The 14,228-nt window shown below is 43.7% G+C and overlaps 1 protein-coding gene across 1 annotated transcript; it reads left to right on the top strand.

Annotated features, from left to right (window-relative positions):
• Positions 1-794: 794 nt before the first annotated feature.
• LOC131482239 (metalloproteinase inhibitor 1-like) lies at positions 795-2,520 on the top strand. Its single transcript, XM_058674828.1, has 6 exons — positions 795-902; positions 1,101-1,223; positions 1,357-1,430; positions 1,569-1,683; positions 1,886-2,007; positions 2,284-2,520. Exons 2-6 carry the CDS (start codon positions 1,109-1,111, stop codon positions 2,518-2,520), a joined length of 663 nt encoding a protein of 220 aa, XP_058530811.1. The 5' UTR covers positions 795-902; positions 1,101-1,108.
• Positions 2,521-14,228: the final 11,708 nt, after the last annotated feature.

Raw genomic sequence — 14,228 nt, 5'->3', positions numbered from 1 at the left:
ACCAGCAACCATATGGGATCACAGTGTCACAGTCAAAGGCCACAGCACCAGCCCCGCGGGAAGGTAAACCATCGTGTAGTACATGAAAGCTGTGAAGATGAGACAGAATGGATGAGAAGAAGAATTGAGGTCTGGATTGCAGTCTCCAGCAGTCCAAAATATCACATGGAAAATTGGGTGACTGAATAAACCTTATTTTGTATACATGGGTTTACAGGTGGTTTTCCCGCCTCAAAATCCGCATATAAATTACATGACTGTGAAATTGTTTATTTTTTTAAAACATTGAACCAATTATTCATTCATAGTGCCAATAACCACAAACTGATTCAGAAATTAGAAATGTATTTCCTTGATTACTTTCTAGCATCTAAGATGGCAGTGTGAGCAGGCTTGGATTCTTCCAAGGGCCTCTGTTTGGCCTGTAGATGCCCTGTCTAACCCTGGCCTTCCCTGGCCTTCCCTCTGCCTAGCTCTCTCTGGCCCAGTCTCCTTGGCTTCTAAGGATCCCCATCCTTGGATAGAGGTTTAGTCTCATGAATTCATTTTGGCTTCGTGACTTCTTGAAGGATCCTTTCTGGAAACTCAGCTACATTCTGAGGTGGACTGGGAGTTAGTACTTGAACATTTCGATGGGAGTAAGGCAAAACAGGAGAAGGGACAAAATGCAGAGAAGGATTCTAGAGGAACCACAGCATCCAGTAGGTACAGTGTACCTTCCTGGTTGACACGCATGAAGGATGAAAGGAAATACATACAAGGAAAGAGCAATCGTCAGGAGTCAGACCATCGGTCCCGTGTGGGTATGCCCCGGGCGGAACAGGCTGTGCCAGTGACTATTTATCTTCCCTGGCTCTGGGTCCTCTGCAGAAGCTGTGGCACATCTTGACTGAAAGTCACAGGTAAGGCCCTTTCAACCTGGGTCCCAAATGTGGAACAGCTTGTCCACAAGGTCACCCAGGGGCTTCACCGCTCCTCAGATCCCTGGACGTGAAGGGAGACAGGAAGTCCCCAGGGCCCGCCCAGTTCCTAGCTAGACATGGGGAGGGAATCTGGATTGGAAAAGAGTCCTTCCTCTGGGTGTGCTCTGCGTCCCTCAGTGCCCTCCATGGAGTCTTCATTCCTGCTGGTCTTCCCTCTGCTCCTGGCTCTCTCCACACCTGGCACGGCCTGTAAATGTAAACTGTTGCATCCACAGACCTACTACTGTGCATCAGACATTGGTGAGTCGAGGCAGACAACAGGGAAATCTCTACCAAGAAGGGGTCTCCCCAAGAGGTGAAAGAAGGCAAGGAGTTGGGGAATCTTATGTCTGTGGCCCCACAGCCCCTCTGATCATTTTCTTCTTCATCCCAGTCATCCTGGCTAACATTGCACGTCCAGCAAAAAATATTGGTAATTGGAGAGGTTTCAAAATCCAACTGATAAGGGTGAGCCCATTGCCCCTTCCTTCTCAACCCTCCTCAGAGTGTGTCTTTTCTAGTGTGTTCTTGCTGAAGAAGTTGATTTCTAGAGTCTTACAGCTTCTGTGAACCCACAACACCAGCTCCTTTGCCTGTCCGTTACAGATATTCAAGGCTCCCCCCCACATCATTCCCTTTGATGTTATCTACACACCCTTGGATTATAACTCATGTGGTTATCTGGTGAAAACTTCTTACCAGACACAGTTACTTATCGCAGGTGAGCATCCCTGTCCACAACGGCCACTCCCCGTCTCCATCACCCTCCCACACAGCACCACTCAGCTTCTGCAACTCCGGCCCCACCACTAACCCAGGCCCTTTACCTCAGCGTCCCCCAGTACCTGCCATCCCCCAGAAATGCACTGGATGTTCCTCCCAGGGCCTGTCTGTTTATGCTGAGATGACTTTCTTTGGCATAGGCTATTTGGCTGGAGGAAAAATGACCTTCAACAGATGCCACATGGTCCATCACTGGCTTCGGCTCAGCAGCCAGCAGAGGCTAGGTTTCCAGGGGGGGTACAATAGTGGATGCAACTGCAATGTGAGTGGATCACCTGTCTTTTTATGTCATTTGGTCCCTGCTCCTTCTCAGTTCCTACACGCTGTTTCTAATGATCTCTGCCCTCTGCCACGTCCCTGTTCCTCTGTCTTCCTCTTCCACTAGCTTCTCATGCCTGCCCGCTGTCACTGCTCTGTTGTGCTATTGCACTTCTGCAGAACTCATGTAGGTTCCTGGGGCCCTGTTCTTTCTTAGATGGGGAGTGATAATAAGAGAGGGAAGGGAATGCCCACAAGCCCTGTGTGCCTTCTACTCTAGATTGAACGCTGCACCTTCTGCTGGCGCGATTGCCCAGAACCTTCTAGTACAGATTGTGTGTGGAAACAGGACAACTGCAAATATGATTCATGGACAGGAACCCATTCCATGTACTCCCTGTGTGTACGCTCCGGATCCAACCAATGCAATTGGGACAGACAAGCCTTATGGTTCCATTTCACAACTGTCCCAGCTACCACGCCTACCACGCCTACTCCTCCTTCGACTTCAACATAGCCTTCTAACACTCTCTGCCTTGATCTGGGTGTGCTGTTGACAGAAGTATGTTAGTTTTATAAGCACTCATTGAGCTGTTCACTGAAATGCTGCTTTCTGTAAACAGTATTTGTATCAGCAAATTTAACTCAATAAATCCCAGGCTGGCAAACCCCACATTGGTGACAAATCTCTTTGTTCCTCTGAATTCTTTCACTTTTTAAAGTTTTTATTTATATTCTTTTTTAGAGAGTGAGAGATTTTTCATATCCATCTGTTTACCTCCTCCACCCCCTGCCAAATGCCCATAGCAGCTGTAAGTAAAGCAATGAACAAGCCAGGAATTCAATCCAGGTAGCCCATATGAGCGGCAGGATCCAGTACATCCTAGATCTGCACTGATGGGAACTTGGAACCAGGAGGCAGAGTTGGAAATCAAAGCCAGACACTCGCAGCAAAAATGTCATCTTAACCATTGGGCAAGGTGCTGTGAGCTTTCACCTGCTCCCTGCATGACATAAGTCCCTTCTTCTCATCCTAGCAAAAGCTCAGGCGAGCAGATGAATCCAGAGAAACTGAGGTCAGACCCTACTTTCCATCTTTCCTTGGATGATTTTTCTGAATCCACAATTGGGGAAAAGAAGAAGGTTACTTATTTTGCCCTTGAAACCAGCCTCTTCTGCGAACATAAAAATATTTCCTGGCACACAGAAAGGCCTAAGGGTCAAAAGCAGGATTTTGGCTTTTACGTAAACTTGGAGGGGAACATTCTTGGGCCTAGAAGACTCAACAAGTAAATATGAAAAATAGATTGGTCCAAAGCTGTCTGTGACTACTTACCGCTTTTGCTCTGTTGAACTCTGACTTCATAGTTAGAAGAAGAATGGAATGCTCCTCCCTCGATTCGGATTTGTCTGCTATATTTTCGTGACTAGCCTGGAGCTGTGGGGCTGTAGCTTTGGAGCAGGAATTTCCCAAAAGGAAGCACGCTACTTGTGGCCTCACATTACATAGCACTGACATGACACCGCCAGTGAAGCCAACACTGATTGCTCTAGCCAGGGTTCCATGGAAAGACAAACACCAGGTGTTAAATAGTAATATACAAACGGGGATCTAACTTTCCTCACCTAATATTTCAGAAGCATTGAAAATAAGATATGCATGTCACTAAAAGTCATTTTACATGATTTACATTGAAAATGGAGGGAAAGGTAAGATCATCAAATTTCTCTGGAAGACTCTTCCCGAAATAGCACGTATTGCAGAAGTCAGAAGCCATCCACACCATTCTTTTTTTAAAATTCATTTATTTTCATTGGAAAGTCAGATATACAGAGAGGAGGAGAGACAGAGAGGAACATCTTCCGTCCATGATTCACTCCCCAAGTGAGCGCAACAGCCAGAGATGCACTGATCTGATGCCAGGAGCCCGGAGCCAAAAGCTTCCTCCAGGTCTCCCACGCAGGTGCAGGATCCCAAGGCTTTGGACTGTCCTCCACTGCTTTCCCAGGCCACAGGCAGGGAGCTGGATGGGAAGCAGGGCTGCCAAGATTAGAACCGGTGTCCATATGGGATCCTGGCGTGTGCAAGGAAAGGATTTTAGCCTCTAGGCTACCATGCTGGGCCCATTCAAACCATCTTTACAAGGAAAAAATTATTGGGCTATTGGATGGTGTAATTTGTAGTTAAGAGAAGGTTTGCATAATGTGAGAAATTCAGAAAAATCTCAGAATTTGGAAAACTGATTTTTCTTTCCCAGTGGTGAGATCAGCATTTCATTAGGGACCTTTTTAAAACACAGATTGATATTAAAATGGAAAAAGCCATCTTAGTACTACCCTTTGTAATATTTCAAAAGATACCTAGAGTTAAAATTACTCCTTATTTTTGATCATCTTCTGTATTCAATTATTCTGTGAAACTATTCAATTATTGGAAGGAGCTCTTGACTTCACCTCTCCTATGACTGACAAACTGTGTACATCACCATGGAGACACACGCATCACTGTCATGGATAAGCGAAGAATCTGTCCATAGTGTGTATCCGTTCCTCACGGTAGCAGTCACATCACTGTCCCAACAGATGCCTTAACACAGTCCCTCTGACCCTCAGCGCTGAGTCCACGGTCAACTGAGCATTCGTGGAATAAAAGAAAAATTGAGAAATTGGAGGAGACATTAGAAATTCCTGGGGTTCACAGATAAGGGAAGATTTGAAGGAGCAAAGAAAATGGATGTGGCAGTCAAATGTAACAGTAAGAGAAATGTGGTGAAGGAACTGCATTGGAACTGGAATCAACAAGGGGAAAGCTATGGGGCTCTGGCTGCCTAATGCTTTTAAAGGTTTCATTTCTTTATCTGAAGGCAGAGCTACAGAGAGAGAACAGGAAAGAGACCCCAATCTAGTCATTACCCAGATGTCCACTATGGCCAAAACTAGAGCAGGCAAGGGTGGCAGGCACCCAAGCCCTTGGGTCATTTTCCACTGCTCTCTCAGGCACAACAGCAGGCAGCTAGAATAGAAGCAAGGCAGCCAGGAGTTGAACTTGGAGTCATATGGGATGCCAGCTGGTGCAGGCAGTGCCTTGACCCACAATGTCGCAACACTAGCCCTCCTTACTGCAGTATCTCCCAAGAGGACAGGTGAATCTACAATGATCTCAAAATAATTTTAAAACACAAAAAGAGTAACCAGATATTGATTGAATGTCACAACATAAGTGAATCTTAATGTTTCTAAGTAAAAAAAATAGCTAGAACCAAAAGTTTATGTATTATATATGACTGCATTCATTCAGCATTACAAAATGGGAAATCACATAGGGGTTTTTTTTCCTATAAGGACAGAAAACAGACCAGTTATCACTAGAGCTTATGGGAGGCAGGAAGGAATGGCAGAAAGAGGGCTACCCAGGGGAGAAATTTTGAGATGAAGCTCTTGTGCATGACTGTGATGGATATCCAACTCTGTGCACCTGCCGAAACTGCAGCCTGCACAGGAAGCACTTTGTTAAGCTTCCAATGCTAATAAGGCAGTGATTGGTAGGCAGATGGCTGTCCTGGGAGAGCAGGCTGCAGTGCAGGCCGGAGCACAAGAATCTACTTTTTGAACAAATACCTGACATAGCCATTTTGAAGAGAGAGAATAAAATTACACTAAATAATTTTCAGAGACATTATATTCCCTGAGTATTAAAAAAAATGTCTAAAACTCTAGTTGATACATTGTTGCAATTCTAAACCACTCCACTGAAGTTTGGGTTTTGTTTTTGTTTTATGTTTGGGTTTGATGCTGTTTTTACTAGCATGGATCATGTCCACATCCTAATATCTGGGAAAGGCTGTGAATATATTACCTTCTACATCAATAAGATCTTGACAGATGTAGTAAAGAAGTGGATCGTAAGTGTGATTAGAAGTCAAAGAGACTAAGGACTCGCGCCCACAGACAGAGAAGAGACTGGGAGATGGAGAGCTGATGTTAGGGACAGAGGAGGTCAGAGTGATTGACACTTGGTGCTTTGGCACTAGAAGCTTCTGGAAGTGCAAAACGCGAAGAAATGAATTCTCCCCTACTGCCTTCTAGAAGGAACATAGCCCAACTCAGACCATCTTTGACACAGAGAGACCCTATCTTAGATTGCTGACCTTGTGAAGTGTAAGGTAATACATTTGTGGCATTTTAAGCTGCATGTTTGGATAGCATGCATGGAAAGTTACTATAAGCTTTTTAGTAGCTTTGGAAAGTGACTCTATGCTGTAGCAGACGCTCCAAAATATGGAGGTGAGTTTAGATTTAAGCAGTGACCACAGGATGAAAAATGCGAAGGATTGTCACAGAAAAATTTTAGATTGCCTAAAAAAGATTATGAATTAGAAATGTGGGTGCTGTTCACGCTGCTAATGAAAGCTCAAAAAGAAGTGAAGAGGAGGGTGAAGAAAGTATCGATCTATAAAATACCTAAAATCATAAAAAAAACTTTTAAGAAAATATAGAAATGTTAAAAAAACATATTACTGGTGAGAACTCAGGGAAAAAATGAGAAATATCAGAAACAGTAAGTCAACAGATGTTTGTTATTCAGCTTCACCATATTTTACAGTTATACAGAAATGATTAAGGTACAGTCTGGAATCTGTTGCTACTTATAGTCAACTGTAAGAGTAAACAATAGACTGAAGGAAGAAATGTTAAAAGAACCAGGATATAATTGTACAGGAAATTCTGGGTTTTTCAACTTCATGAGTGTGTTAAAATTAGTCCATTCACAGTCGGGAAAGTAGGCTTGGAGAGAGAGCCGCGGTGCACCAAGCCCTCCTTTCTCTGGTGCCTCAGCAGGATAAAAGTTTGGCAGCTTCTTTGAAGAGCTTGAGCGTGTGACCCGTGTGTCAGTCCACAGCCGTGGAAGCCAGACAGTACAGATGAAGACACCCAGGGAAAATCGGCCAGGGTGCCTCTGGCCCAGTGGGATGAAATCTGCTCTCTACACAGCCAGCTTACAAAGTGTTTCAGAATTGTATCCCGGCAACAAGAAGATGAATGCATCAGATTTGAAGAACTAGGAAAGAAATAAGTTTGGGTGGTGAAAGAGAATTTTCCATTGTCATAGGATTGTATTATAAAACGAAAGGAAGGCTGAGTCCTATGTTGCTGAATCAATCAGTGAAATCAACAGGGAAGTATAAATAGATAATGGTAATTATTATTTTTGGACTCCAATTAGTTCTGTTCATCCTTGGAGTACCCTTACACCGGTAAGGTACCTAACAAGCAAGTCTTTCAGTAAAATTGTATGAATATTTCAATGTTTTTCATTTAAATATTCCAAGTTTATTTGTTTAAATTGTTTACATATGTAAGTGTTTTTTTTTAAAGATTTATCTATTTTTATTGGAAAGTTAGATATACAGAGTGAAGGAGAGACAGAGAAAGATCCTCCATTTGCTGGTTTATTCCCAAAGTAGCCACAGTGGTTGGTGCTGAGCCAATCCAAAGCAAGGAACTAGGAGCTTCTTCTGGGTCTCCCACATAAGTGCAGGATCCCAAGGCTTTGAGCTGTCCTTAATTGCTTTCCCAGGCCACAAGCAGGAAGCTGGATGGGAAGTAGAGCTGCCGGAATACAAACCATCACCCATATGGGATCCCAGCGTGTGCAAGGTGAGGACTTTATCCACTAGGCTACCATGCCAGGCCCTGTAGGAATGTTTGTAGACACACACATAGTTAATGGAGTCAAGACTCAAATTGGATCAACAACATAACATAGGGGTACTCTTTCAAAGTTCATGGGAAATGTGTATTATAAAGAAATTCATGAATTTTCATGATCTTTTTAGAAATTCTGCCTGTATAAATGTTCACTCCTTGGTGGGGTGACATAGTGGGAGGACTTCATTTCTGCCGGCATAGTGACTCACTTGTAATGAATGGAGGTGGACAGGGATAGTGATGACGCAGTGGTGAAACCAAGCAGACAGCTCTCTAATTTAAAAGCCAGCATTAACTTCACCAGTGGCAAGTTGCATTGCTCTGATCGATTTGCACATGATACAGTGGGAGTAAGCAATACAACTCACCTCGAGGTATTCCCCAAACACACACACACACACACACACACACACACACACATTACCCAGCTTTTGGTACATTCTTCACAACTGCCGAGGTCACATAAGAGAGAAGAACTGAAACGTTATCACAGGAGAGACTACGAAATCACAGCGTCTGTAGGCACTGTGGTGTTTAGATTAGACTCGCAGCAAGATAAGGCACGTTGGAAAAGCAGATGAGCGGCAGATCGCCTCTGTTGTTACTAATACTGAATCAGTGCTTATTTTTTTCCTGGTATAACATGGCCCTACACAAGGTTATCAATAGAGACTTTAGGTGAAAAGTATATGACAATTCTCAATAATCTCTTTGTAAGTATTCTTTAAGTTTAATGCTACTTCAAAATATCAAAAATGGCAGCATCCCTAAGGATAAAAAAGGAAAACGATAACAAATTAATTCAGCCAAAAAACATGGCTCATAAACAACAATAAAATCAGTTAGTACAAAAAGAACCAGGAGTGACAAATGGGATATAATTGGCAGACACGAGCATCGAAATAGGGATCAGCATTGTAGCAGTGGACTAAGCTGCTGCTGGTGACCCTAGCATCCCATATGAGCATCATCCAAGCCCTGCCTGGCTGCTCCACTTCCCATCCAGCTCCCTTATAATCCACCTGCCAAAACAGCCACAGGTAGCCCAGGGCTTGGGCCTCTGCCCCTCACACAAGAAACCAGGGTCTCATTCCATGCTCCTGGCTTCAGCCTGGTGCAACCCCCAACCATTACAGCTGTTTTGAGAGTGAGCCAGTCAATGAAAGATCTGTGTGTGTGTGTGTGTGTGTGTGTGTGTGTGTGTGTATGTATCTGTGTATCTTTAGCTCTTTTTTTTTTCCAAAAAAAAATATTTAAACAAAATAAAAGAAAATGCCATTATGTTTCAGAAGACCTTGAATGTGACTGAAAACATCATCATGAGGGAATACGAAGTGGAAGACAGAGGGCATACAGAAGAACCAAAGAAACTCCCCATACATTCAAACTATAGTATGTGAAATGAAATATATATCGAATACAGTGTACAGCAGATCTGATCCCACTAGTAGAAATTCTATGGGTTTCTGGGCTGCCCGTGCTTATATAGCTTTTTCTCCCACATGTGCTTGCTCATTCTCAATCCTGAGTGCAGATCTTTCTTTCTTACTACTTTTTGATTTGACTATAGTTCCGTTAAATGTGGATGAACTTTTGCTGGATGGCTTGTCTTGAGGGTTTTAGCAAATTGAGTTTTGGATACACTGCACTTGAATCTCTCTTTGATGATGCAGTCACCTCCTATGAACTATACTTTTAAAGGTCATATTGGCAAATTGAATTTGTTGGGGATCATAATTCATTCTTCTTCCAGGACAGTCTCGTTGGCTCTGATTTCTGCCATTATCCCTGAATTCTGATATTGTAATAGTCTCTTGGCCAGCAGGTCAACTTGAGAAGTTTTCATCTAACCTTACTCATCAAGATAGATCTTGTGCCAAAAGGAAAAAGCCCAGTGTAGTTGTCATGATGACCACCATTTGTATCTATCCTGGTGATACATTTTGAGAGCAAGATAATAGCAACTGACTATCTGTGACCTAGCATTGACAGTGAAATCCTTTGTAGAGACAGAACTCCATTCATTTCCTGGATTCTGGGTAATCCCAGCCAATCAGAGCTGTTGACAGCTGGACTCCCTCACTTTCCATGTAAATTCTGACCTGCATCCCACAGTGTTCTCCACACCTGAATGTATCATCACCAAAAGAGCATCAGGAAGGGCTGATAGACTCCTTTTTGCTCTGTGAATCTTTTTTCATGGTAATGCCACAGGATCCTCTCAACTACCTACCAATTCTCTTCTGCATTCAACAGATTCCAATAACAGAGGCTGGCTCAGGTCCTGTGTGGTCTCTGTATTATCTCCAATCAGAGGGGGCTATCATTCTTAATAAATAACTGTGGATTAATTTTCACCTTAGGAAGCTTCTAGGAATCTGAGATTTTGAAGTTTTAGGGTATGTGAACTCAGAGAAGTCTGAAGCTCAAGGCAGTGGACTTTGTAGATCCAAATGTAGGTTAGTCTCATTCAAATTCTCCAAGTTCTGGACATGGGTCTTTGCTATTGTTTCTGTTGACCTGAGTTTGGGCTATTCAAAAGTTGGTCTTATTCCAGTTCTTGCCACTGTATCAATCAGGGGTATTATATTTTTTTCACTTTTATCTCTTTTGCTACATGGGCAACACTAAGAGAAGCCCCTTAGAAACTCATCCATTTGAGTATATATGCTTCCCTTTAGCATCCTTTTTGATTGGCTTGGGGTGTGTGCAATGTGGTATGTATTATATCTATCATTTTCCTCCACAATTTCAAATGTTGCAGTAGTCCTAATAGAGTGTATCTGAGGTACAGACAAAAAGGGTTGAAATAAATAATGTCCTAGTGTACTTACTAGAACAGAAATGGCCTTCAGTCTCCATTTAGAACAGGCTTCACTCTACTGAGGAACATGAACTAGTAATATTGACATAAAAACTATGTGAGATGGGCCCAGCGGTGTGGCCTAGCGGCTAAAGTCCTTGCCTTGAAAGCCCCGGGATCCCATATGGACGCCGGTTCTAGTCCCGGCAGCTCCACTTCCCATCCAGCTCCCTGCTTGTGGCCTGGGAAAGCAGTTGAGGACGCCCCAAGGCATTGAGACCCTGCACCCACGTGGGAGACCCGGAGGAGGTTCCAGGTTCCTGGCTTCAGATCGGCGCACACCGGCCCATTGCGGCTCACTTGGGGAGTGAATCATCGGACAGAAGATCTTCCTCTCTGTCTCTCCTCCTCTCTGTATATCTGGCTGTAATAAAATGAATAAATCTTTTAAAAAAAAAACTATGTGAGATGTCAACAAGCATAAAATGTACTCTGGTCTCCTTGACAAAGCCATGGATGGACAAGCGGCTTCCTGGAAGATTTGAATGGAGTTTAGCCATCTTGCACACTCAAAGCCCGTTCTTACTTGCCTGTAGAGTTGCTTTTTCTTTTTCCTTTGGTGATTTTCCTTCACCCTCCTCGACGTAACCCATTGTGGCTCTTGATTATACTTTATGTCTGCTTCTCCTTCACTGGCCTTTGCCCTCTGTTTCACCTGTGCTGTGATGTGATGAATCCCAAACAAGTGCTCTATGCAGATTTATGCGATGGTTCTACATGATACATGAACTTCCTTCAAGTCTCCGTAAGGGACTCTGAGGAATCTGAGACGGGGAAGGGAACTCGAATTGCCCAAACAGAGCAAGTGTGGAGGAGGTCCTGTGGGGTCTGCACTGGTCTGGATGGTGAGGAATCGCTTCTCTGTGAACGAGGTCTGTAACAATTTTCTCTAGGACGCCATTCCACACCACTGACTTCATGAGGAGTCTGTGTCGTGGGCTCCTTCCCAACCTCAAAGGATTTTCATAGAAATTCCATGCTCAGCGCAGAGGAGTCTACTTGGCTGTGGGAACATCTCTCCTCCACCTTGCTTACATTGGTTTTTTCCTAAAATGCAGTTAGGATCAAGGTGAGAATTCTTGCCGTGTTGCTTGAGGCTCCTGTGAATTTGTCAATTAAAAAGAAAAGTGCCATATAAAAATGTGTGTGCATCACAATGGACAAAGCTCTGTCAAACTAACCAACTATGAGACTCCTCTCACTTAATCCACCCCAAGAGGAGAATTCTGAGCAAATAAGTGTGGATAGAAACATGTTTTGTGAGTGTTTTGTGGGAGTTATCCCAGAAGGGCTGTTCACAGAGCATGGGCTGGTAGTTGGTTGGTAAATGATATTCTTTGAAATCAGAGCTAAAGCAATCTGGACTACACCTTGAGAATCTATGCAGGCTGTGATTGGTATCTATATAAAAGTCTCCCTGTGGGGAATAGGAGAAAGAGAGAGAGAGAGAGAGAGAGAGAGAGAGAGAGAGAGAGAGAGAGAAGGGAGAGAGAGCGTGTTCTACTCTGTGTCCTGACTCCTGTTGACTGCACAAGAATGGAAAAGTAGGAAATGGACAGGAAAGAATCCTGGGAATAGAGAAGTGGGATATGAAAAAGCAAAGCAAATTTTAGAAAGTAAAAAGAAAATGAAGCAAATAGCAGCAAGTACCAGCAGGTAACAGTAGCGAAGGGAAGGTAGAAGAGGTTCGTGGAATAGGAAAGAAGGAGAACCCGGTCAAAATCATTATCAGGGAAAGCAGAGGAGGAGCAAAGGGAGGGATGGACGAAGGGCAGCAAAAGCCCAGATCCGAGGCTGAAAGAACTGCTGGTGGACAGATCACTAATGGTGGAATTACCATCTGTCTTGGGCATATCAAGATGCCTTCTTCCCTTTTATTTGCCTTGTTTTTAATATTTCATGCTGCGCCTCTTCAGTTTTAATTTATTTGTATTCAGAACTGTTCAAGGAGGCAAAAGTCATGCCTCAAAGGTCAGCACACTGTATCGAGTCTGTGTTTTGATGAATCCAGCCACCTTAGGATGCCCTAGGCAAGGCACAGACCCAACTCTTCTGGATATACAATGTCCTAAAACAGTCAAGGGAGACAATGACTGTGTTTCCAGTCTGTTGGCCAAAGCTGAGTCTTTCACGTCAGGAGTCAGGAGATCTGAGCAGCTAGGAGTAGGTGAGCCCGCCTGGGGTGAAGCATTTTTTGCTGGGAGTTGATCATCTGCGGAATTAAGAGGAAAAGCATGGGAATGAGACTCAGCACTATCTGTGGACTGGAAATGGAGGCTTGCCGTTCAACGAGGGTCTGTTGGAGCTGCAGACACTCAGAGCTGGAAGGAGGTCTTCTGTTTTTGTGAGGGTTAAGGAAGAGCTGTAGGCTACCCAGGTACTATGATCTCGTAAAGTTGTGTTTTCTCACTGACATGGGCACAGGCCCCATGTTCCCGCTGCCCTTTGCATAGGCTAAGTAAGCCAATCTGTACTATTCTGGTACTTGCTCGCCCACAGTATTATGTTTAGTATCATTATTGTATGGCTAGTATTTATTATTACTAACACATTAGCAATAATTAAAACTGCTTTAATAAATGAGGGTCTATGCCTTTCAAGTCACACAATATCCATGAAAATAAGTATTCATCCTCTTAGTCTACAAGTATCTCTGAATTGCTAATTGTAGTATTAATTTCAATTATGTTGTTAATATAAATGCAAATAATCATCAATGATGCATCGTAAATCTCCCAATTGCACATAGATTAAGAGAGAACAACAGGCTCCACCAGCCTAGTATTAATCATGGTTATGATGTTGTGCTAATGCAAATGAACCATTTACTAAAAACACCCCATCTCCCAAAAGGGAACAATGAATGGCAAATGGAGTGTCAATGTTCCTTTAAAAAAAATGTATTTACTTCTTGATTTTAATGACAGAACCAGAAGGAGAGACAAAGAGAGAGGGGGATATTCTGGATATTGTACTGATTTACTCCAGAAATAGCCACAACAGTCAGGACTGGGCCTGTCTGAAGCCAGAAGCCAGGAACTCCATCCTGGTCTCCCACTTTGGTGGCAGGGACACAAATGTTTGGTCTGTCTTTCACTGCCTCCCCTAATGCATTAGCAGGAGGCTGGGCCAGAAGTAATGCAGCCAGGACTGAAACTGGTGATGTAATATAGGATGTCAATGTTGCATGCAAAAACCTAGCATACTGTGCCACCACACCTACCCTACCATTCTGCTTATGGCCGTATTCTTCACCCAGGCAAGGCCCTGGATCATTAAAGACTCTATAGGGTGTCACAAAGAGCTCGGAGAATAGCTCCAACTACCATCAACCTCCAGCATCTTTCAAAATTAATCATTTTGGACTTAGCCATGCCCCCAGACCCTCACCTTGGCAACGCTCCAAGGTGAGGTCATCGTCCTCATCTCTTCCCTGATTGTGAGGATACCCAGGTCTAGCAACATGAAGTAGCACGTGCTTACAGATTAAAGATCTGCCACTAGGCAGTAATACATTCTACCCCCTTCTCCCAGAAGACAGCATACAAGTGTTTCCAGACCACACATCCTGTGATCAACCACAAACCCAGCCTCTAGTTTCAGTAGAAGGCCAAGGGCCAGCTGCTTGTTCCCACTGCCTATTCCAGGACCTC

Source organism: Ochotona princeps, chromosome 16 (genome assembly GCF_030435755.1).
Source record: "Ochotona princeps isolate mOchPri1 chromosome 16, mOchPri1.hap1, whole genome shotgun sequence".
Taxonomy (NCBI): domain Eukaryota; kingdom Metazoa; phylum Chordata; class Mammalia; order Lagomorpha; family Ochotonidae; genus Ochotona; species Ochotona princeps.
This window is presented reverse-complemented; position numbering and strand designations above follow the sequence as displayed.